At 40.0% G+C, this 26,037-nt stretch overlaps 1 protein-coding gene across 2 annotated transcripts in view; it reads left to right on the top strand.

The window, feature by feature from the left end:
* The first annotated feature begins 7,513 nt into the window (after positions 1–7,513).
* Positions 7,514–26,037, top strand: part of Smc2 (structural maintenance of chromosomes 2) — a 52,621-nt gene continuing 34,097 nt past the window's right edge. Inside the window, exons 1-9 of one of the 2 annotated variants that reach the window (XM_052716928.1) lie at positions 7,514–7,626; positions 8,470–8,694; positions 9,293–9,442; positions 12,412–12,534; positions 14,508–14,546; positions 15,526–15,636; positions 15,834–15,878; positions 17,585–17,818; positions 18,018–18,167. In XM_052716928.1, the coding sequence (XP_052572888.1) occupies positions 8,527–8,694; positions 9,293–9,442; positions 12,412–12,534; positions 14,508–14,546; positions 15,526–15,636; positions 15,834–15,878; positions 17,585–17,818; positions 18,018–18,167 (1,020 nt within the window). In that variant the 5' untranslated portion in view covers positions 7,514–7,626; positions 8,470–8,526. Of the gene's footprint in view, positions 7,705–8,469; positions 8,695–9,292; positions 9,443–12,411; positions 12,535–14,507; positions 14,547–15,525; positions 15,637–15,833; positions 15,879–17,584; positions 17,819–18,017; positions 18,168–26,037 lie in introns of both variants that reach the window. The other variant, XM_052716927.1, reaches the window with a different exon arrangement.

The following is a 26,037-nucleotide window of genomic DNA, read 5'->3' as shown; positions in this document are numbered from 1 at the left end:
TTATAATACATTTGTCTAACCATAAGTGAAAGGATATGACCATTAAGGGGAACAGGGAAGATGGCAGAGCTCTACTCTGTCACCCTCAGCAGCCTGAGAAGTCCCACTACCTTTTAGGGACCTAAACTCAGGCCAAATTGGTATTTGAATGAAATGGAGACATGACAACTCCCAGGTATGTTTGAGGAGGTTTTTATTGTAGATATGAGGGAGAATACAGTCAGAGGCATCTGGAAGAGTACAGAGAAGGAAAGAAAACAGCAGACTGAACATGACCAATAAACTGAACCAGGCCATGAAAGGAGAGGGAGGAGAGAGAAGGGACCATCTAGGGAACCAAGGAAACCAATAGAACCAACAGGACAAAAAAGAGCATGTGGCCAAAATGGCAGATTTTTATAGGAAAGAGAAGCTGGGGGAAGGGAAGCAAAGCCACCGGACTGGAGAGGTTTAGCACAGGGGTGTGGTGAGAAGGACTGAGAGGTGTCAGGGTATTGAGTAACCCTGGTGGCCAGCATGTGCTTTAGTATGATAATAAGCACCTCAGTTAGCCATCTGTCCTGAGTTCTTTGGGACCTGAAGGTATTCATGCTGCTGCTTCCCACAAAATGACTAAAGTCTACCAGCTCTTTGGGATTCTACAGTTTGAAGCATCCACCAGTTTTTAGCCCACAGTGATGTAACAAGACATTTACATTGTATCTACTCAATAGTCTGTTCCCAACTGTCTCCTCTACATATGAGGGAGTGTCACTGGCTTGTGCCTTCTTATTCTCTACTTGTGATCTCAGAAGGCAGAGCCATAAGCTTTTCACCCCTTAATGATTTTCTCAAGTTCCTCTGAACTACATTTAGGAGGAATTCTTATTTCTGGAATGAACCAAGACTAAAACTGACAGAGATCACAACTTTTGTGAGCAATTTTAGTAAGTAGTTAGGGTGGGCATTAAACACCTCAATGTCCTTATCCAGAAAAAGTGCATTCATAGCACCACAATAAACAGATGCCCAAGTCTCTTTTGTATGTTGACTTAGATTTCTTCATGCACAAGAAAAATGAATCATGGCATTTGCAGGAAAATAGATGGAACACGAGATCATCTTGTTAAGTGAAGCAGACTCAGAAAGAAAACTATATTATATTTTCTTATATCCTTATATGTGGAATCTAGATTTAAAAAAAAGAAAAAGAAAGAAAGAAAGCTCTTGGAAAGAAGAAGTTTAACACCAGGGCAGAGGAATAGACACGAGACATTAAGGGAGGGGAAATATGAACAAAATACATACTATACATGTATGAACATATCACAATGAAATCCATCATTTTATGTGATAAATATAGCCTAATAAAAAAGTACACTTACCTATAAGTTTTTATTCATTTGACCTAAGGATATCTCCTAGCTATTAATCTATTAAAATAGCCAAAATACTGATGTCTGTCTGTCTTGATACTTAAATTTTTATCCCCCAAATAGATTATGCAATTTGGAAAAATCCACATTACATCCATTCAAAAATTAAAATTCCTTATTCATAAAAAAGTGATCAAAGTAATACAGCAGACCCGAAGGTAAAAATTTATAATTCAACAGAATAAGTGAAGTGAACTCATTGGAGTTCAGGAGCTATAGGAATTACAGTGGACAAAATATGTTTATTAAAGTGATGTTAACTAATTCCACAGGACAAATTGGCTGATACCACAGGAAGGTAGGTAGCATGCTAGTATAGATAAATGAACTGTTTCTTAAACAAAAATCCATAAAATTTAACTAAAGTTGAAAAACAATTTCAAAACAAAAGTCCTACTCTTGGTCATTTAAAATTGGTTCAAAATTGCTGTAAGACCAAGACGACAATGTTAAAATACATACTCAAAATGCTATGATTTAAACTTCTTGCCTCAATGTTCACATTCTCAAATCCTAAATCCAAAGCAACAGTATTAACAGATGGAGCTTGTGGGGCAGTTGATTAGGGATTTATTGGCCTTTATAAAATAGGTCTTGCAAAACTTGTATCTTTACCAGTGGTTCTCAACCTTCTTAATGCTGCAACCCTCTAATACACCTCATGTTGTGGTGACCCTCAACCATAAAATTATTTTTGTTGCTACTTCATAACTTTAATTGTGCTACTGCTATGAATCATAATGTAAGTATCTAATATGCAACTCCTACCAAAGGGTCGTTCAACCTCCCAATAGGGTTGCTACTCACAGGTTGAGAATTGTTGCTCCAAACAGTAAGGATGCAGTTAAGTATGAACTGCCACCCTCACCATACATTGACTCTGCTAGTACTTTGTCATTGGACTTCCCAGATTCCACAAACTAGGGGCAATAAATTCCTATTGTTCATGAGATGTCTGCAGTACTATATTAAAATAGTACACAGGTCTCAAGTTTTTATACCTCACTGTATTGGCTAGTTTTTATGTCAACTTGGCATAAGCTAGTCATGTGAAAAGAGGGAACCCCAACTGAGAAAATACCTCCATAAGGTCTGGCTGCTGGCAAGCCTGTAGGATATTTTCTTAATTAGCAATTGCTATGGGAGTGCCAAGCCCATTGTGGGTGATACCACCCCTGGGCTGGTGGTCCTGAGTTCTATAAGAAAGCAGATTAGGCAAGCCACAGCAAGCCAGTAAGCAGCATTCCTTTGTTGCCTTTGCATCAGCTCCTGCCTCCAGGTTCCTGCCCTGTTTGAGTTCCTGCCCTCACTGCCTTTGATGATGACTATTATATGGAAATGCAAGTGAAATAAACTCTTTCCTCCCCAAGTCCCTTTTGGTCATGGTGCTTCAAAACAGCAAAAGAAACCCCAAAAGACAGTCACCTACAACAGAAGGCCCATTATAAAGCTAAACCCCAGCAGACCATGTGCAGAGGCCTATATTCCCAAGCTGCCTCCATCCCCTAGGTACGCCACAGACCCTAACCAAACTTAGCCTCACCCCATCCTTGTGTAAGCCTCCACTACCCAGGGACACTACCTGAGAACCTGCTGGACAAGGCTGGCTTGGGAATCAAGTAGGTGATGGTCAATCTCCTCCCTTTTCACCACTGTCAATTCTCCAGTCTTGTCCCCAGCCTGACAGCAGACCACCTGCAAGGGCCTGCCTTCCCTTTCTGACTGCACTCCCTAGGGAGGGAATCCACAGACTCTCTAGGCAGACCCAGCTTTCCTTCTCATGTGGATCCTCTTACACACACCCCACTCTAGCCAATCCTCCTTATCCCTTCCTGTCAGACCCTAACACCTAGAAACACATTCTACCTAGGACCCCGCAGTGGCCACACCTGGCAAGGACTCAGGCAACCCACACCTACCACCCTCTTTTAAGATCCAGAAAGGGCAACGAAAACCAAGGAATAGAAAATCCCCACAACAAAGACAAAGCCAGGTATCAACACCTAGAATTACAAACATCCCAAACCCAGATGTCTAGACACCAACATAAAAACACTGTCAATAACCACTACAACAGTATGTCTTCACCAGAACCCAGAAACCCTACTCCAGGAGGCCCCGAGAAATGCAACATAGCTGAAGCACAAGACAAGGAATTCAAGTAGCTATTATGAATATAGTCAAAGATCTGAAAGAAGAAATTAATAAATCCATTAATGAATTCTATGAAAACACAAGCAAACAGTGAAATTAAAGGAAGAAAACAATTTAACACGTGAATCTAGAAATAGAATCATTAATAAACCCCAAACTGAGGAAATCTGGAAATTAAAAATTTAGAAGCTCAAACAGGAACCTCAGAAGCAAGCCTTACAAATACATGAGATGAACAAGAGAATCTCAGGCACTGAAGATACAATAGGAAAAAAAAAGATCCCTCAGTCAAAGAAAATGTTAAATCTAAAAAAATCTTGGTACAAAACATCCAGAAAATCTTTGACACTCTGAAAAGAACAAATCTAAGAATAATAGAAACAGAGGAAGGAAAAGAAACACAAGTCAAAGGCACACAAAATATTTTTTTAAAAATCATAAAAAATTCCCCTAACCTAAAGAAGTATTTCAAGGTACAAGAAGCATACAAAACACCAAATAGACTGGACTAGAAAAGAAAGTCCCCTTGGCAAATAATAATCAAAACACTAAATATAAAACAAAGAAAGAATATTAAAAGCTGCAATGGAAAAAGACCAAGAAACATATAAAGGCAGACCTATTAGAATTATACTGGACTTCTCAATGGAGAATAAAAGCTAGAAGGGCCTGGACAGATGTGCTACAGACTCTAAGAGATCACAAATGCCAGCCCAGACTACTATACCCAACAAAACTTTCACTCACTATAGATGAAAATAAGATAGTCGATGAAAAAGCCAAATTTAAGCACTATGTACTAGTCTAACTCAACTATGTTCATTGCCGCTCTAGTCATAGAAGCCAGAAATTGGAAACACCCTCGATATTCTTCAACTGATTAATGAATAAAGAAAATGTGGTACCTTTACACAATGGAATATCAATCAGCTGTTTAAAAGAAAGTGAAATCATGAATTTGGCAGGCAAATGGATGGAGCTAGATAAAGTCATCCTGAGTGAGGTAACGCAGACCTAAGAAGACCAATATGGTACGTATTCCCTTATATGTGGATGTTAATTGTGAAGTTCTCGGTAAAGAAACTATAATCCATATAAGCACAGAGGTTAAGAATAGACTAAGGGACTAGATGGGAGGGAAGGGTTTCTCTTGGGAAGAAAAACAGAATAGATAGTTACAGATGGACAGTGGGTGGAGGAGCACTGGAACAGGAGTATCAATCAGGGACCAAGCAAAAAGAGAGTAAGGGAGGGATACAGGGTGGGACAGCTAAAACACAGGGCCATTTGGGGGGTCTTGAGGAAACCTGATACATTAGAAGCTCCTTTAACACATATATTTAAGATATCTAAGAGGCTGGAGGGACAGCTCAGTGGCTAAGAGCACTGGCTGCTCTTCCAAAGAACCCAGGTTCAATTCCCAGCACTTGTCTGTAACTTCAATTCCAGGGCTTCTGATACCCTCACATAGACATGTATGCAGGCAAAACACCAATGAACATAAAATAAAAATAAATTATATATAAAAAAGATATCTAAATTGGAATCGCCTAATAATGAGGGAGACAAAGCACCGATTAGACATCTCTCACCAACAAATGAAACCTCTAGTGCTGGGAATGGGTTACATCAAATTAAGAAGTTGGTCAAAGGTGCCCTATAGAAACCTCCAAGCAACACAGGCTATTGTTTGCTCTCTAAAAACTGATGGTAAGGCCCAAATACTGAAGACAACACCAACACAACTCACCAATCACAGAGAAGTCAAGCTGGTGCCTACCTAGGGCCTTCACCCCTACTGAATAGTATTCATGGTGTAGGAAGGTACTCTGCACACGACAAAATCAGAAAGGTAAACACTAACACAGCTACAAAACTTTGGTCTAAAATAGTGACCTGCCTCTAAGATAAGTTGGTACCGTAGTGGTATAAAAGTTGTGGGAGTAACCAACTACTATCTGATTGGAATTAAAGTCCACTCCATGAGACGGAATCCATGGTCAACATTGCCCGAGTGGTCAAGAACCTGAGACTAGATAGGAAATGGATCTAGGAGACAACCAAATATTACCGTCCTGCTAACAGAATGTAGCAACAAGGCTCCTAACAACATTCTGCTATACTTATAGATGAGTATATTGCTCAGCCATCATCAAGAGAAGCATCCTCCTGCAGGAGATAGGAACGAATACAGAGACTCACAACTGGACAATGTGCACAGTGAGACCTTGGAACACTCTGTCCTAAATGGAATGTCTCCATCAAATCCCTCTCCTCAGGGTTCAGGGAAGAGAAAGCAGAAAGATCCTTTGAGCCATGGAAGGCACCAAGGAAAACAATGTCTCCAAGACAGAACAGGACTGATGCAAATATGAACTCATAGGACTGTGGCAGCATGCACAGGGCCTGCACAGATCTAAGCCAGATGGGGTCCCAGTGCTGAAAGGGGAAGTAGAAACAATCTCCTATCCCTAACTGAGAAACTATATCCAATTGAAAACTGCCTGCAAAGGACAGATTTTTTTCAGTGAAGTATCACTGGGTATAAAAACCACACATAAGGGCAGTCCCCATGACCAATGGCCAACACAAAACAAACTCAATGGTATTCTTAAAGGGGTTTTGTCTCACAATGTTTGTCTGGACAGTTTTTTTTTTTAACCTTACAGATCTTTTGCTTATGTATTATGGTTTCTGCTTGTGTGTGTGTGTGTGTGTGTGTGTGTGTGTGTGTGTGTTCGAATGCGTCTCAACACATGTATGTTTCCGGTGCCTTTTCTTTGGCTCTTTTTTCCTGTTTATTTTGTCCTACTCTGGTTTGTTTTCATCATTTTATTATTATCATTATTATTTTAGAATCCTGTTTGTATTCTGAGAGAGAAAAGAAAGGGTGTGGATTTGGGTGAGTGAGGCTCTGAGAGGAGTTGGGCCTCTCTCTATATAATCAGAATACACGGCACACAAAAAATTCTATTTTCAATAAAAATAACAAAGCCAAGCCCTTCCCAACTTAGTATAAATATAATTAACCGTAACATCATGTTGTTTTAAAAAACTATACACTGTGTTGACAGGATCAGCTATTACTAGCACTGTAAAATTAGCAATTGTAGATAATGCTTTAAGAGCACATGCTCTGCAGTTAGGCTGCCTGGGAACAAAATCTGTCACTTGATTTAGAAGTCGTTTAACCTAGTGACTCAGAGTACTCATCTGCACAAAACGAAACGAAAACCAACGAGAACACTAGGATTATGCCATGTTTGTTGAGGAATTTTTGACAGCCTTTGAAACACAGCTACCCAATACACAGAACTATGTAAATGCCAACTGTCATAAGAAGCTTCAGCAAGATTTCCTGAACCGTTAGGTTAGCCAGTGCTTGTCGATAAACAGCTTTTCGTCACAGGGAATCGTACAGCCATTTGCCCAGCAGCTGCTACCCAACTTCACGTTAATGCAGGCGAAGGGTCCCCTCTGGAAACTTGAGACTTTTCCCCAAAGCCAGCGCCTTCCTGATTCAACTAATTATAGCCTCCATTTCCCAGGAATCGTAGTAATCCGAAGAAAGAGAAGCCTCAGAAGTCAGTTCTGGCCAACCCGTGTTTTCTACAGTATAACCTCCTCCTAGAAAATCGACCTGGCGGAGGCGGAGCCTGAGGACAGAAGCCGGCGGCCGGAAAGGGCAAGAAAGTGGGCGGGGCCGGGGACGCGCGAGGCCCGGACCAGGAAGACGTGCTGCCCGAGCATGCCTGACACGAATGTCAGCGCGACCCATCTTCATTTGCACTTTCCATGCCCACAACATTGTAGCCCCTACCATCCACTGTCGAAAACATTATTTACTATCGCCATGTTGTTTCCGTATTTTTGCTGGGGTCAAAAGATGAAGCACTTAAGTCAGGCATATGCTAGGCACCAACAGAGGACGGACGCTTCGGAGGCGGGGTCCTTTGCTCGCGCCGAAATTCAAAGGAGCAGTTCCGGCACGGTTGTTGGGCTGCGGCGGATGCTGTCCCCGGGATGGTGGCGTTCGCCCGATAGCACCCCAGTACAGGTCGGGTGGCCTCGCTCTCCGCTTTCGCGTTGTGTAGGAACTTTGCTGCTTTCCTCGGCCGGGGCGGCTTTGTAGCCGGTGCGTTGTGCGGCCTTTGGCTCGGCCTGGTGTCTAGGCGGGAGATGGGGTCCGGGGGCGGGGGAAGGCTCAAGGAGGGACTTCAAGCGATAATTAGAGATCTTGACGGTTGTTTATCCTTAAAGTGGATCAGGAAATACTTGGGGGAAGCGAGTAAACACTGAATTTTAAAAAAGAGGCTGTAGAATGGATTCACCTCGTCCTTAAGGTCCGCTAACTACCCGGGTCCTGAGTGTCTTGCGTTCGGAGGTTCATGGATGTATGTAGGCCAAGGGCATAGCGGAACTTAGGACGAGTTGGATAGACAGATAAATGCTGCTTAGTGTCATCTTTTACTGCCATGGAGGAAAAAGGAATGAGGGAGTGCGTGTGCTTTTACTTAGGGAGAGCCAGAAATATTTACCTAAGGTGACATTTATGCGAAGACGTCTGCAGTAAAGGGGGTATCGCTTCCAGTACCAGGAAAGCACATTTGTGGAGAGGAGAATGAAATGTGAAATTACCAATAGTCTTTATCAACTACACTGTTATTAGACTGCAGCACAAGCCTAGGAAAGTGAACAGTAGTGATAAAGATGGTGACTTCCAGACAGTGGCTAACTGCTGGTTATTTTTAAATCCGAGGAAGCCATTTTTAGAAATAAAGGTAGTTTGGCAAGTGTATTTTTCCAGTGCTCCATATTCTTATGTATTGTCATATTTACTGTGATTTGGGCTTTTTTTTTTTTTAATCTACTTATGGGATGCTATTTCTGTTTTATACAGACCTGGCTTGTAGCTTGTTGCCCAACAGAGGCTTACTGGCCCAAGACAGTATAGAAAATGTATGTTAAGTCAATCATTCTCGAAGGATTCAAGTCCTATGCACAAAGGACTGAAGTCAATGGTTTTGACCCCCTCTTCAATGCTATCACTGGTTTAAATGGTAGTGGAAAATCCAATATATTGGACTCCATCTGCTTTCTCCTAGGCATCTCCAACCTGTCTCAGGTAAAGTGTATACTTTATGATTTATGTAAAGTTTGCCTAGGGCATCTTTGTTAATCTTTGGAGACTATTGAATTTTTTTCATTCCCATGTTTGTACTTCATGTGGATTATGGTATATCGCAGTGCAGCAATTTAAGCAAATACTATTATTATTCCATCCTTTAGATGAAAAGATAGAAACTTTGAGGCCTTGCCTCAGTTTCCCCCTCTTAAACTGTTGTAGTAATGCCCACACCATTCAGTGTAGTCTCAGCTTAGAGTTGTGTACCTGCTCTTCTGCCTTACAGTGCCCTTTTAGGCTGTACTAATGGATAGGGTAGCTAGTAAAGTTCATAGACACTACTTACTTGAGTTTTGCAAATTAACTTTTACTACATTAATAAAAATCAGTTCAAAATATAATCAAAGTTTTATTGAAAAAGGTACCTATTATAGGTTATTTATAGTCCTCAGTCCTTGTTTTTCTTGCTGATGGATGTGACTGCCTGTGTTTTACTTAATACTACATAGGTGGGTTTTCCAAAGAAAAACATGTATTTTTAATGCTGCTTTTGTACAATATGAAGTTTTGTCAATGAACTTTTCTTCTTTAATTATAGGTGCGGGCTTCTAATTTACAAGATCTAGTTTATAAAAATGGGCAGGCAGGAATTACCAAAGCCTCTGTTTCAATCACTTTTGATAATTCTGACAAAAAGCAAAGCCCTTTAGGATTCGAAGCTCATGATGAAATCACAGTAACAAGACAGGTAAGTAGATGCCAAATATTTGGATACCTTATATTGTGTGACACTATTTCTGGGGGGTTTACACATCCCAGATAGGGAACCAACAACAGACCAAAGTGTGCGTACCACCAGATTCCAACAGGATGGACAGTGAATTGTACTAGGGATACTCACAGGATTTGGGGTAAGGGATTACTACTTAGAGGGTTGGAAATGACTCAGAGACAGCTGTATCATCCAACATGGTGGCAGCTCACAAAGCTAGGAACCTGAAGCATACTTCCTAGCTTGTAGGCAGCTCAACAGATTGGAGAGTATCTTTTCCAGGTATCTCATTTGATCTAAACCTCTTCCAGGCAGCTGGTCTGGTCTCAGTCGCCTTTGCAACTTTTCTCCTCTCAGAGTCTTCTTTGCAGCTCAGCATCCTTCCTTCTGAGGGCACTCAGCTTCTATCGCTTACTCTCACAGGGAGGGGCTTAGTGAGTCTGGTCAATTTCAAGGAGTTCCCGAAGCTATCATGAGTTGTTTATGTCCCTGTTTAAAGAGCTTCCCTGTAGGGTGGGACATTGCATTCAGCCTTGGAGGAAACTTATACAACACTGCACCATGATATATTAGAGCCGGGGTTCTCAACCTGGAGGTCGGATGACCCTTTCACAGGGGTTGCCTAAAAACATTGGAAAACACAGATATTTATGTTACAATTCATAACAGTAGCAAAATTACAGTTATGAAATAGCAATGAAGTAATTTCATGGTTGGGGTCACCACAGCATGAGAAACTATATTAAATGGACACAGCACTAAGAAGGTTGAGAACCACTGCATTAGAGAGTTTCTCTTCCAGGCAGCTCAGCTGATCTGAGCATCTTTCAGACAGTTTCTGGTCTTAGGCAAGAGTGTCTCTTAACAGTGCTTCTTATGTAAGATTAATGGGGTATAGAGGTGGGCCATGAGTCTGCTCAGTTCCAGGGATTTCCTGACGGTTTTAAGTTGTTTACGTCCTCAGTTTTAAGGAGCTTTCCTGCAGGATGGAATGTTTTCATCTCTGGTTAGAAAGAACAGCCTGTGTCTCAAGGAGTGTCTCACTAAGATAGAATGTTCTTTCTTGGAGGAAATTGCAACATAACACCTAAACGTTTCAAATCTAATGTGTTTCTTGGCAGTACGGTTCAGTAAAAGCTGCCTGGGACTGTGTTGATGAGCAAATCTTAGGAATACTGACTAGAACCCTAGAATATATCTTTCTTAGAGAGTCTTGAACTGCAGAATGGTGCTTCTGTCAATAATGAACTGTATATTTGATAGTGCCCCTGTAAGATGTAAATGTATCATCCATAAGAGAATGGAAAGACATGTTGAGAGTCTTCATCTCATGTAAGCACTCAGTTATGATGAGAACTTAAGCTTTGCCAGGTTTGAGTCTTTCTTCCCTGTGAGCACCTTCAGTTACTTCAGATCTTGCTTTCTATTCTAGTTTTGTAAAGAAATTATTAAAAACTAATCTTAAGTTCAGCAGACGTCTGCTAACTTAGTTTCATGTATTAATCTTGGTTCTCTTGAGAGTTTGAAGATGAAATTGGACTTTTTTGTATATTTCACTATTTTGATTGTCTACAGGTCTAAATATTTTCTAAGTGGAACCTTACCAGAGCTGTCACTTAAACCTCTTTCCAGGTCCTTCATTAGCCTAATTACCCCCCAACCCCTGCCATATACATTTTTTAACCTATGTGGCCTCAGATACAGTGAGACAAAGAAGGCTAATAAAAACAGATATGAACAGAATTAGCATTTCTTCATTTTAGATACTCCACTGGTTTTCTTAGGTTTTCATTTCAATATCCACAACATGACTTGAAGCTGCTCTGATGTTATGTATGTTATTACTTAGCTTCGTTACTGCCATTTCTTTTAAAATCATTACAGGCCTGTCATTAGTCCTTAATTTTTTTTCTTATAGTCAGTGCTTTCAGCTTCTTAGTTTTTAAAAATTCTATTAGTTCTCACTTTCTGTTTTAACTTTTGTTAATACAGGTTTTCTTTATTTTTATCAAGCTTTTGATTTATTTATTTGTTTATTTATTTATTTATTTGGCTAGGGCAGGATAGAATTCAGCTCTTTGTTAGGTTTTTAGTAGCCATAAACAGCTACTTTTTGGGAATTGTTTCTACATACCTATTTAATCTACATAATTTTTTTCTATCTTTATTTGGGTCATGAGACTATTCTTACCAATTTTTTTTTTTTGTATAAAATTTTTGTTTTATTTATGGACATACCTCTCAACCTAGTAATCCTGTAAAAAAAGTAAACTAACTTTATTCAGTATTTATTAATTACTGGTGTGTATTGGAGATTCTTGAATACAGTTCGGTGTATATTTTGAGAAGCAAGTCTCTCCAACTTTGGTAACTGTGACAGTCATACCCTAAATGGAAATTTTGGAATTATAGTAAAATGTGAAGAAGACAGGATCTAGAATGTTGTGATGAGCCCAAGCTGAAGTGCCATTACTCTCTTTCTTTGAAGTTGTCAGATGCCATTTTAATGAACTCCTTTTAGAGTTTTGTCAAGAATTCATACCAAAATCCATGTGTTTAGCTTTTAGTATCTTCTGTTCCCGTTAAAAAGTGAAAGACAGATAATAACCTCCAAGTGTAGTCAATTTCAGAACATGATCAGGAAAGAAAAATACATTTTATACGTACTGGAAAAATCAAGTTAGATGTGACCTAGATGAGATACTTAGTTCAGTGCAGGTTAATAGGCTTGTGCAGTTACATGAACTAGTAGTTAGTCAAAGTACCTCAGTTGTCCTAACCTGAATTAGTGTTCCTTTTGACTGTGACACACATCTTCCACTATTTACTCAGGATTGGGTGTGCCATTACATGCAGAATAGTACAAAGTAATAGATATTGTCATTTATTATTTTGGTACAAAAATGTTCCTTTATCTTAAAGGTTGCTAAATACTTCCTTTTTAGGTGGTTATTGGTGGCAGAAATAAATATCTAATCAATGGAGTGAATGCCAATAACACCAGAGTCCAGGATCTCTTTTGTTCTGTGGGCCTGAATGTTAACAACCCTCACTTCCTCATCATGCAGGTATCTTGTTGGGATCATTTCGTTCTTTCATAATGGTTTTACTTTTGTTTTTCATTTGTTTCATAAGAGAATTGTGGGATTTTTTTATATCTGTTTTCTGTGTCTTTATTTGCATTTTCTGTTATGTGATGCTTTTTTGCAGTTAATTTTGTAAGTGAAGCCAATATCAGATAAGTTTAAAAAAAAGTGTGTCAGGATTTTATAGCTGACTGAATGGAGCACCCCTCCCCACAAAAAAAAGTCAGAGGAAGAAAGATTTTTTTCATTGAGGTTTCCAGGGTTTCTTGCCCATTGTTGACCAGCTCCATTGCTGTTTGCCTAAGGTGAGGCTGAAGTGTTACAAGTGGAACCCCATGGCAGAGTCAAGTTGGTTACCTCATGGGTTCAAGAAGCAAAGAGAGATGTGCCTTAGAAACCCAGTTTCTTGGGGCTCGAGAGATAGCTCAGAAGTTAAGAGCTGGCTTCTCTTCCACAGGTCCTGAGTTCAATTCTCAGCAACCACGTGGTGCCTCAAAACCATCTATAATTCGATCTGGTGGTCTTTTTTGGCATGTAGGCAAAACACTGTATACATAATAAATAAATAAATCTTAAAAAGAAAGAGAGAGAAACCCAGTTTCTCGAGACCTCCACTTCCATAGTTTCTAACCTCACAGTCTAGTGATAGCTACATCAATGGATTATTGATTGACCATTGATTAGGTCAGTGTTTTCATGATTGAATCTTGTCCCTAAAGCCCCACCTCTGAATGTTTCATTGAGGATGACACCTTCAGCTCTTGAACCCTGTGGGGGAATACTTGATATCAACACCATAGAATCGTTATCTTATAAATTATTAGTTTTAAAGCATTTTAATACTTCAAGGATAAACTGAATAATGTCCTTCAAAGACTTAAGCAAATGAAAAGTAAAGTTCCATGCTAGCATTATTTTATTTGGTTCATCTAACCGTCCATTAAGAGAGTCAAAGCAGGGCTGGAGAGATGGCTCAGAGGTTGAGAGCACTGGCTGCTCTTCAAGAGGTCCTGAGTTCAATTCCCAGCAACCACATGGTGGCTCACAACCATCTGTAATGAAATCTGGTGCCCTCTTCTGTCCTGCAGTCACACATGCTGTATACATAATAAATGAATCTTTAAAAAAAAAAAGAGAGTCAAAGCAAGTGCCAAAGTCAGGATCCTGATGGGACCATGGGGTTGTCCATTTTATGTTGCTATAAAGGAATAGCACAGACTGGGTGATTTCTAAACAATAGAATTTTTTTTTTTAATTGGTTCATGGTTATTGCAGGACAATGAACATGGCACAGGTATACAAGGGCAAGAGAATGGGGGAGCAAGCATGGCCGAACTCACTTTTTATTATGTGCTTAGTTATAGTTAATAGCAGCCCAGTCTAAATATCATTTATCTCTTCACTAGCCACCTATTACTACATCCCACCTCCCAACATCATCGCATTGGTGATTAAGTCCATAATGCATGAATTATGAGGAATATATCCAAACTAACTAAAATAAAAATGTATTCACTACAATCTGGCTTCAAAGCTGACAGTTTACTTTCAACCAACTCTAAATTATGACTTGTAATCTGAGGCCTGGATAAATAGGTTTTGGTTTGGGAAGTGAATATAGTTGATGATTTCCTGCCACTGGGAAAAATACAGTTCCACTTTAGGCCTGGAGTCAGATGATCTGCTTTCAGAAGATAGATTGCAGGGTTTAAAAAATAATCAAGAAATGCTTAATAAGCCCACATCTAGTTTAGAATCTCTACTTATACATTTTTATTACTGATCCTTTCAGAAGTAAATGTCCTGAATTAACCTTGTGTAATTTGTATCACTTAGTAACTTAATTTGTGTCACTCTGATGAGTGAGTTCCAGCAGCTTCCATTGAATGGCCTACTTAGTTGACATTTTTTTATAGCTCATTGTAGTTAAACTAAATTTGTTGCTTTCTTTTCAGGGCAGAATTACAAAAGTATTAAATATGAAACCACCAGAGGTAAGAGTATTATTTATAAACAGCAATCTGTTTATTCCAGGCAATCTGATTTTAAAAGTAGTTTCTTATTAGAAAAATAGCTTAATATTTAGCACTGTGTCCATAGTTAAAAGATCTTGACTGTATAACACAGTGTAGCTAACTATGTTGGGATGAATTACCAAGGAAAAATCTGATGGGAAAAAAAGTATATGAAATTAGCTTCTTTTCTAGAAAACATGAGGTGGGGCAAGGGACTTGTAACCAACTGCCTTGAAAGTAGTTGGTGCGATGAGATGAACTTTTTACTCCTTAAGAGTCTGTAACCGACATCACTACCCTATTTAAGTAAGGTCAAGTGTACTCTCACTAAGGTGATGTCTTAGTGAGAGTTACTAATTTAAAGCCTGGTGAACGTGTACAAATCATAGTGAATTCCAGGAAAGAAATGATCCTCTGCAGGTGGGGAGTGAAGATGGTTAGGAACTTTGTAAAAGGTGCTGTCATGCATTTGCATTGCTTTGTTTAGTTACTAGTGGTGGCACAAGACACTGCCCTCGCTCTGAATAGAGAAACGGAAGCATAAAGTTACTTGTCACAACTTGTCACTAATGCATGTGCCATAGTCATTAAGCATATATGCCATGCTTCAGCCTCGGAATAAAATTGTTGAAGTCCAACTTAAAACATTAAAAAAAAAACTTTTTTTAAAATTGCCATTTTTAGACTTGTATCAGGAAGAATCAGTAGCTTCAATTTCAGAAGAGATAAACATTGGGAAATTAATGTAGCAGAAGGCTTGATTCAGAAATAAGAGTGAAGCCATAAATATTTCTTCAATTAAGTGTCATGGTCATATATATGTTTTAATTTGATTAACTTTTATAGGGGGGTATATATTACTTAGTAAAATTCTGTTGAGGTCAATGTAGTGGTATAATTAATGTTAAATTCTAGTGAGACACATTGCTTTGAATTCTTAATACAATTGTCATTCCAGATATTATCCATGATTGAAGAAGCTGCTGGAACCAGGATGTATGAGTACAAAAAAATAGCTGCCCAGAAAACTATAGAAAAAAAGGAGGCTAAGCTGAAAGAAATAAAAACGGTAATTAAATAGACATGAAGCAGTTTTGGAGAAGAATCTTGCATTTGGAGTTTATGCTGTAAAGCGAGTAAACGTTGCTCTTCTTAGTTCTGTTCTCCATAGTCTTTCATGTACCATGTCTTAAAACCAGAATGCTTAGATGTATTTTCTATTGGTACTTGACCTACTGAAAATATTGCTTGCCTTTTGTTTTCCAGATATTGGAAGAAGAGATTACTCCAACTATCCAAAAATTAAAAGAGGTATATGTTATATGTTTGATATATAGTTAGGATGGTTCTCAATATTGCTGACAGATCCTAAGTTACATAAATACTGCAGAAGTGTCTACCATTTCTTGGGAATTTTTCTATGGGATGAAATACATTCAAATTAGTATTCTGTAATTCAGCCTTCTACTTTCTGTAGATATGCATTTCCTATCTAAATCAAAATGATATTAGAGAATAATCTTCATAATCTTGGATATAATATTTGCAGCCCCAGGCATAAAACTTGTGATGTTTAAGTAGGGAAAAAAAAGTGTTTGTAAAGCACATTGTTTTTGAAGATGTGCCTACTTAAGACTTACTAAGTACTCATTGAAATTTGGTATTGGTGTTGCTCAACTCTTTTTTTTTTTTTTGGTTTTGTTTTGTTTTTGGTTTTTCGAGACAGGGTTTCTCTGTGTAGCTTTGTGCTTTTTCCTGAAACTCACTTGGTAGCCCAGGCTGGCCTCGAACTCAGAGAAATCCTCCTGGCTCTGCCTCCCGAGTGCTGGGACTAAAGGCGTGCACCACCACCACCCGGCAAAGAAAGCCTGGTGGTCACTGCCTGAGGAAAACTGATTTTCCGGAGCTGAGGACAGAACCCAGGGCCTTGTGCTTGCTAGGCAAGCACTCTACCACTAAGCTAAATCCCTAACCCTGGCTTAACTCTTGATAGTGTAGATAATTTGGAAAAGCTGAAAAATTGTGGTCTGAAGGCACCCCCCTTTTCATTAGTGGCAAACAATAGATTAGAAATATAAACCTAGCCGGGCGGTGGTGGCGCACGCCTTTAATCCCAGCACTCGGGAGGCAGAGCCAGGCGGATCTCTGTGAGTTCGAGGCCAGCCTGGGCTACCAAGTGAGTTCCAGGACAGGCGCAAAGCTACACAGAGAAACCCTGTCTCGAAAAACCAAAAAAAAAAAAAGAAATATAAACCTAGCCTTTGGACCCCTATTTGACACAGTCTTTCTAAATCTGGTAGCTGGGAGAGGCAGTGAAGTACTGTGAATTTTTCTTTATCTGCAGCTTCTGGAGTTTAGTTGCTATGTTGCTTCAGTGGGTCCACATGTGAATCAGCTGTGTCACTAATATGCAAGCAAGTTGTTGTGGTACTTGAAAGTTCTGTAGGAATCATAGTGACACTGTCGCCAAATACATTTAACAGTGTGTCCCAGTGGGTATATGTACTTTATAGACTCATACCACCAGTTTATAAACCTTGGAGACACTTTTCCTTGTTAATCTCAACTGCTTGATCGTAATTTAAAAATAAAAATGGCCATATAGAATTCTTTAGAGATGGGATAATGCTGTCTTAAAAGCCAAAGTTCTGAGGTTAAAGTCTCTAAAAATTTAAAGTGATGTCATTAAAGACAAAAAACTGTGAGATCATATAAAGAAAAATTTGATCCAAGTTTGCTATAGTGAGGTCCTTGTTAATCTCAACTGCTCAATCGTAATTAAAAAATAAAAATAAAAATGGCCATATAGGATTCTTTAGAGATGGGATAATGCTGTCTTAAAAGCCAAAGTTCTGAGGTTAAAGTCTCTAAAAATTTAAAGTGATGTCATTAAAGACAAAAAACTGTGAGATCATATAAAGAAAAATTTGATCCAAGTTTGCTAAAGTGAGGTTCTCCCTAAATTTGTTTTAAGAGTATGAAATTTGAATTATTATTTACTATAATTTTTCTTTCAGGAAAGATCTTCATACTTGGAGTACCAAAAAGTCATGCGAGAAATAGAGCACCTGAGTCGTTTATATATTGCTTACCAGTTTTTGCTGGCTGAAGATACCAAGGAGCGCTCAGCTGAGGAACTAAAGGAAATGCAGAATAAAATATTAAAGCTTCAAGAAGTACTATTAGAGAATGAAAAAAAAATAAAGGCTCTCAGTTGTGAGATAGAAGAGTTGGAGAAAAGAAAAGATAAGGTCAGAACAAACAAATTAGATAAACACTCTCGAAAAACTATAGCGTAACTAGGATTCACTGGGCAATGTTTTCCACGTTGGTTTGTTAATCTGAAAACAGTGATATAGCTTGTAAAAGGCTAGTATATCATAGAAATCACAGGAGAAAATTGTAACATTAGCACAGTAAGTGATGTGAATTGTGTATATTTGATTGTAGGAAACTGGCGGCATACTCCGATCTTTGGAGGATGCTTTTGCAGAGGCTCAGCGAGTTAATACTAAGTCTCAAAGTGCATTTGACCTCAAGAAGAAAAACTTGGCCAGTGAAGAAACCAAACGTAAAGAGCTAGAAAAAAACATGGTTGAGGTAAGCAAATAGAACTTATTTACAGTAATGCTCATTTGTCTATGTTATGAATTATGCACAGGGGACCCGAGGGTATTCTGCTGTGCAGGGAAACATGCTGGCATGCTGGGCAGATGCAGTGGCAGGCTGGTGGGTGATCTACACCATGTGGACATGGTGGCAGGGCAGCGGATGGACATTCACAACCCAGACACTGCATCCACACAGAAGTGGTTTATTATAATAGAGAGATGAAAAGAAGTTAGGAAAGGGGAGGGGGTGTCCAGGGGTGTACACTTCATGGGAGTGGAGGGGGTGGGAAGAGGAAGGGGAGGTATTTTTTTTCCTTTACGTCAGGACACAGGGCGGCCCCAAGGGGCGGGTCAGAATATTAACAGTCTATTCTGTTCATATTTAGTGTCTGCTACCAGGTAAGTATAGTTGTTTGAGTCAGGAATACAAAAGTGGGGAAAAGTGATTTAAAAAGAAAGAAAAAAATCTCTCCCTTTTGGATCCAGTTGGGGAAATGGTAAGTAAAATATAAAGCTTGTTGTACAGTGATAACTGATGTAATAAAAACAAATGAACAAATAAAGTGAGAAAAAAATAGGTGTAAGGGAAGTGTGCCAGTAAATGTCCTGAAGGCCAAGTGAGATCCTAATTATAGTGTGGTCACATGGTATACATTGACAGCAGAAAACTACGTGAGTGAGACTAAATGATTTCTTTTCCTCTTTTTTGAGGCAAGGTCTTAACTTCCTGCACAGACTACTCAAAGGATCTTAAACTTCTGGTCTCCTAACTGTACCTCCCAAATCATAGGATTACAGGAGTACACTTTCATGGCGAGTGTGTGGGCCTCATTCCATGCTAAGGCAGAACTCTACCAGCTGAGCTGCATTCCTTGTAACCTCCATCTCCTTCCTTATTCATTTTATTTGTTTTTAAAGGCTCTCACTTTGTACTCCAGGCTATTCTGAAATTCCCTTTGTACTGAAGACTGATCTCTAATCTGTTGTGATTCTACTATATTAGCCTAGTGATTACTGAGATGTGATGCATCATGCCCAGTGAATAAAAATTATTCTTAAGATACATTTCCTTTGAAAAGAAAAGAATGGAGGTACTAACTGGTAATATAGGAGAATTTAGAAGAGGGGCTTGACTTGACTTGGAACAATTAATAAAATATACAAAATAATTAATAAAATGTACACTGGTGGTAAAATCCCAGTGGTTGGTTGTAGTAGCTCAGACTTCTAATCCCAGCGTTCAGGAGGCTGAGATACAAATTTGTATTTGAGTGTAAAGTTAGAGGAGGCGGGCTTTGCAAGGGCTGGTAAAGAATAGATCATCCATGTAACAAGAAGTCGAGTATCTGGTCTCAATAGGGGATGTGTGTGATAGAGCACTAGGTGACTAAAAGTAGACATCACTGCTTTAAAGTATGAAAACAAAATTATCTCAGATACTGTTATATATAATCTATATATACAAGCAATAATAATTTTTTTAAGTAAAATATCAAAGCAGGGTTAGTGTGTTATAACAGTTATGTTTGTGGTACCCAAATGCAGAAATCCATTTTTGAGTTCAATTCATTTTTTTTTTTTTAAATCAGGTTTATTAAGGCTTAAATGTGTGGTCCTCTGCTTTGTTCTTAGCTCATTTTCCCCTTATTTTGGCATGGTTCTTTATCTTCAACACAAGAGTTACTGATTGTTACATTTTTTTGTCTCCTTTTCTGTATCCTTTATTTTTGATCTGTAAATGTTAGCGTGCCCCAGGCTAGTGCATAGACATCTTCTGTTTACACTCGCTTCTTAGGAGAATTTTATTCCTATAGCTTTAAATATAGTCAGAAATTTCACGCTTTCAAATCCAAGCCCAACTTGACTCCTTCCATGAACTCTGTGAAACAGTTTGACTGTGTACTGGTTGTCTGGTTATCAGCTTGTTTGAAAAGTCTATTAAGACAAAGTACACAGACACAAGATAATTATGAAGCTGGCTCAGGGTTATGACTTTAGTTAAAGAAGGTCAGCAACAGTCTAGAATTTGGGAGCTGATTCCTCAAGCTCAGACAAATTTCCCCAGGGGAGGTAGACTCCCTTCTGCACCATAGTCACTGGACCTCAGAAAGCCGCCTGCCCTGGGTTTTATGTCCCAAGATTTTTTTGAGGTGCTACACTAGATTGAGGATGGCCAGTGGCTGGAGGAGGACTGGAATACCAGTCCCTTCATAAGTCAGGATGTTACATTACCAGCAAATTCTACAGCCATCCACTGGGTCCATAAGCCAGAAGAGGAAATTTCAGTTAGTTCAGGGCAGGCTAGAAAGCTGTTCTGTGTTCTCCTGATTCCTAGATAAATCCCCTTAGCAAAGCTAGTACATTTCCTTTGCCTAAGGCCAGCTGGAAGTCTGGAGGAAGAGGTTTGTCTCGTTAGGTGTAACACTTTGCTAGATACACAGTGCAACTTTGTTGAGCCTCAGCCAGAACACAGGTAAAGAGACCCAGGAGAAACACTGCCATGTGCAAGATAGAAACCATCCTGCCTGCCTGGAGCAATGACGTGGCCCAGATGCTGGTAGTTCAAGTACTGTTACAGAAGAGATCAGAAAGCAAGTTGGAGGGCTGGCTTCAAAGCTAGAGGTGCTGGTAGTCGTTGATTTAAAAACTATAGCTCTCATCATTTCTTTGGGTGGGTGGATGGTGAGTAGGTGGGGTTCCTTCTGTGTAGCCCTGGTTGTCCTAGAACTGGCTCATTATAACAGACTGACCTCCAACTCAGGGATCCACCTTTCTCAACCTCCCAAGTGCCGCCACACCTGCCACAGCTCTCATTTTTAAAGGGAATACAAAAGAATTTATTCTGGAGGTATTTTAAGTGACCATGGCCTAGGAACACAGATATAGGTTACCCCAGTTCCAACATGGAAGCAGTTTCATGGGGTTTTTATAGTTTTACAGAACAAAAAATTCATAAATCAAGACAAGTTTAAAATACATTGGGGGGTACACTAGGGAGGCAGGTATAATGAGATTGGGGAGCTGTTTAGGATGCTATCCGAAGACACTTAGCTCTTGGATTGGCAGAATCTCGTTTCTGCTACATTAATAGCTTCTAAGAGGTTTTTAATTATTCTCAGAGGTGTTAGTTCAGATAGAGTGGGGCAAGGCGTGGCTGTTCCAGAGGCTAAAACTAGCCCAAGATAAAGCAATCGGTCTCTGAACCTACCAAATTCTAATCTCTCCTCTGTACTGAAATTCCATTCAATCCATTAGTCTCTGCAAACTCAGACTCTTTCCAGGGGGGTTTGTTCACAGCCAGACACAGCTTCTTTTCAGGGATTTCCAGTCACACATCACTCCTTTCAGTTGGGCTAGCAGGAAGTTTACAGGAGCGCTGTTCTTGTAAATGTAGGTTTTGAGGAAATTGAAAGATTGTAATGGGCTACCAAGACTGAGAGTGGTGAAAAATCAGCTGCTATGATCTGCCACAAGTATTTTACCATTCTTTTAAGAACACTGACTTCTTTGTATAGCAAACTGATTTATACCTCTAGGTAGGTCCCCAGTATACCTAGCATACAGCTATAGGCTCCTAACCTAGTGGTGCATCACACTCATAGGGGTCAGACCTTGAGATACCTCTAGCATACCCATTTTACAGGATTCCATTGTTTACCAGCTCTCCAAGCATGACGTAGGCCATCCCACGGTTTGCACAGGCTCTAGTCAGCATGCATAGAGGTTGAAGAAACATCTAATTTCATTGGGCTTATCAGACTCACAAGGTTTTAAAAGCAGTGTCCATACCCTAACTTGTTCAGTGCTTTGAACAGCCCTGTTCAAAATTGGCAGCTTTACTAAGAGGACCAAGACACCAGTTTTATGAATAGATTCCATCAATGCAAATACTTTCGTTTAGACTGAATCTAGGATACTTCTTGGAGATTTGGCCCAAGTGGTGTTGGCAATCAGCCTGTTGGGATAGTTTAGTCCCCATGCCTCAAAGGCCTTTCTGACTAGAGGGATTGTCCCGATGTATTTTATTTTAACAGGGTGGCTTGTAACCGTGTAGCTAAGTATGGCCGTGGACTTTCACCTTGTCTTCACTTTCCCAAATGCGGAGATATAGATAGGTGTGTTTCACCATTCCTGGTTATGTGGTCCTGGGGATTAGTGTATGAGGCTTTCAGTTCGCACAGTTATGTCTGTGTGATCATGGTTTTTGTTGAGTAGCCTATTGGGCCATGGGAAATTTATGTGGCATGAAGTGAGTATATGCCACTGTTGTGGTGTGAATCCTTAGCTGTGAGGGGACATACCCTCTCAGACTGTGATGGTGTTCTGTTCCATAAGCAGCCAAAATGAAGATGCAAATAATATATTCTGCAGTGGGAACCAGGGTCACTGGCACCTAAAATGGCCTAAAGGGCCCCACTCAAAACAAAGAAGCACTGTAGATCACTGCATTCATCTCATGATCTGGTGTTATCATCATAACTTTCTTTCTAAGAAAACCTTGAAAAGTGAATTCCTTTCTTTTTGTATCTCATCTTGACAGGGGTGACAGTGACAGTGTCCACTGTCTTAGTTTCTTACTGTTCTTTGTAGACTATCCCGAGAACAACCTAAAGGAAAAGGGTTTTATTCTGGCTCACAGTTGAAGGGAAGTTACAGCAGCAAGAGGTTGAATTGGCTGCTCTCATTGCTCTCAGTCATGGATATTGGTTTAAATATTAAGGCCACTCCACATAGTTAAAAGGGAGGTTATTTTGTGGGGTAACTTACAAGTGAAGGGATAGGTAACAGGGTCTGAGAAAGGTGTGGTGCAGTCCACCGGTGTTTCCTGGAGAACTCAGCTTGGTCTGCCTCCAGCGTCCAGGATCCAGGAACCAAGAGAGCTGGCCCATCCGGATCTCAGGTCTTCAGGGGTCCTCTCTCGGCTCCGCCTTGTAGGCATGACAGTTACTGAAGCCTTAATGGGGGTGGCACTTCCAGGTCAAAGCTGTACCGGCTACCCACTACACATGAAGCAACTAGTGTTGAATGCTGTGCTCATCTCACTTTTCCCTCTTGTCAGTTCAAAATGCCAGCTCAGGGAATGGCGCCATGATGGGTGGGTCTTCCCACCTCAGTTAACCTAATCAAGATAACCCACAGGCACATCCAGAGGCCCATCTCCCAGCTGATTCTAGATCTCATCAGTTGATTATTGGTGAAATTATTAAGGCCACTCCACGTAGTTAAAAGAAGATTTATTTAATGGCGTAACTTACAAATTAAGGGATAGGTAGGTCGTGGGGTCTGGGGAAAGTGTATCGCAGTCCATCGGTGTTCTCTGGAGCTCTGCTTGGGCCACCTCCACCATCCAGGGTCCGCAACCGAGAGCGCTCTCCGATCCAGATCTCAGGTCCCCAGGCGCCTCCCTTGGCCCCGCCTTGTAGGTGTGACAGTTGCCCAAGTCTCAATGGGGGTTGGAACTTCCAGATCCATGCTGGAATGGCTACCCACTACAGTTGATTGTTGAGGTGAACTACCAGAACAGCCCTGTGGGTCTGCAGTAGCCCTTTAACAAACAGATACCTTAGCAGGCTGTATAAATCTTCCTTAGCTGGAGAGATGGCTCAGAGGTTAAGAGCAGTGGCTGCTCTTCCAGAGGTCCTGAGTTCAATTCCCAGCAACCACATGATGGCTCACAACCATCTGTAATGAGATCTGGCGCCCTCTTCTGGCCTGTAAGCATACATGCAGGCAGAACATTGTATACATAATAAATAAATAAATAAATAAATCTTATATTTTGCCAGGCGGTGGTGGCGCACGCCTTTAGTCCCAGCACTCGGGAGGCAGAGCCAGGCGGATCTCTGTGAGTTCGAGGCCAGCTTGGTCTACAGAGCGAGATCCAGGACAGTCACCAAAACTACACAGAGAAACCCTATCTCAAAAAAATACCAAGAAAAAAAAAAAATCTTCCTTAACCTTTCTCTGTCTCTCTTCTAGGTAGTCTGTTTCTCTGGAGGCTATACTGTGTGTTACTTCCCTCTCACATGGCTCAGGGCCTGTAACCTTCTTCCTGAGAATTCTAACCTTTGGGATGTGAAGTTACATTTTCCCCAAACTGGATCTTGTGCTGAACTCCCATATTTGTACACCCCCCCCCACACACACACCCCTCTACATCAGATGTGTGTAGCCAGCTCATTACTTTATGGAGAGAGTAGCCTAGTTCCAGTTTACTGTGTCTTTCTCCCTAAAATGTCAGGCCATGTCTGTGTCCATAAACTGTGAGAGACATGTCTACTCTGTACTGCTTATCGGGCTAAAGCCACTTTTACTTTTTCAGTAAAGCTAACGGGATCCCCAGTTTTGTGAAGCATATTCATTCGCTGTGCACTGGTTACCAGCCTGGCAGTGACACAGCAAGTTATGGGAAGCAGATTCATTTCTTCCCTACAGGTGGTGATTATGTAGGAGCCGGGATTATATTGCGGGCCTTTCCCACATGACCCTGGAAAGTTGTCATGGGTGAATGGAGTCGCATCTGTGTATATCCATTTGACCTGCAACTGTGGGACCTCAGGAAGCACCCTGATAAGAGACTTACACACTGAGTGAAGTGGGATTTACCTAGAGTGATGTGAGAGGCTGTGTTAAAGCATTAAAGGATATATTCCTAACAGGGGAAAGGGATTAGAACACAGCCTTGGGAAGTTGCATTACCAGCACATTCTGCAGTTATTTTTAAGAACTTCATCTAAGTGGGGAATGAACTGGGTCAGTTCAAAGCTATCTGGAGAATTGTCCTTTAATTATGTTTTCGTTTTTCCAGCACTTAGTATTTTTACCTGAGTAACTAACAAAGTGTATAAACTTACCATATCCGCAATGGAAGTCATAAATTTTTCCCACCGATGCTGAATTTCCCACATCAGTAAATGATACGACCACACTATTCATTAATTAGGCCAGAAAGCCTCAAGTTGATCGCGATCTTGCGTCCATCACTGAAAGTTCACTTGAGCTATTACTTCCAGTTGGGGCTATTGCAGTACTAGCTTATTAGTTGCTCTGCTTTTACTCTAGCCACTCTATAGTTTGTTCTTTACAGAAACTAAAATATAAGTTGTCTAATATCAAACATTTCAAAGTCATATCTGATTCAGTTAGATGTTTATCATAGCCTCCTGTATGCTTCACACTATGACATCTGGTTCCTTTTATATTCTCTCTACTCCAACCACAGTTACTCAAAGTCCTGTCTCCAGTACGGTACTGACTATTGACATGTCCAGCCTTCATGTAGACTTCTGCTCAAATGTCATGCCATACAGGTTTTTGTTCCTAAAATAGTGGCTTCTACTACTTCATGTCTCCTGACCTTCCCTTATTTTACCATATTTTCTGCCTTAGAATATAGACTCCTTAAACATAGGGTTTAATCTGTGTCTTTTAAAGTCGTGGAACAGTATCCAGTATATAGTAAGTACCTAGTAAATATTAGATGAATCACAAATAATCAAGTGGCCCAAAATATCTAGCCATGTTTATGTAAATAAGATTTTTTTTCCTAAGTTGGTATCTTGTCTACTGTGAGATATCTAATTAATATTCCTTAAAAGGTGTTAAGTGTTAGCAGTACTTATTCTGCAGTGCTTGAATCTTATGCCTCTGTGTAAAATATTTTTGTATATATTTTCTTAATCCTAAAATTTTGAAGCTTGGTGTGGGGTGGCTATTGTTTTACTTTTATAGATTTCAGAACTGACTTTTAGCTTTCTTAAGTGATTTATTTAATATGTAGTAACTTTATCCCGTTTTCTCTTGGATTTATTGTCCCATATGGAAAGAAAATATTATATAGGTGTCACATACCCAAAACA

This window comes from Peromyscus californicus, unplaced genomic scaffold (genome assembly GCF_007827085.1).
Source record: "Peromyscus californicus insignis strain IS unplaced genomic scaffold, ASM782708v3 Scaffold_5__1_contigs__length_169319896, whole genome shotgun sequence".
NCBI lineage: Eukaryota > Metazoa > Chordata > Mammalia > Rodentia > Cricetidae > Peromyscus > Peromyscus californicus.
Note: the sequence above shows the minus strand (reverse complement) of the source record. Positions and strands in the feature narration are given on the sequence as shown.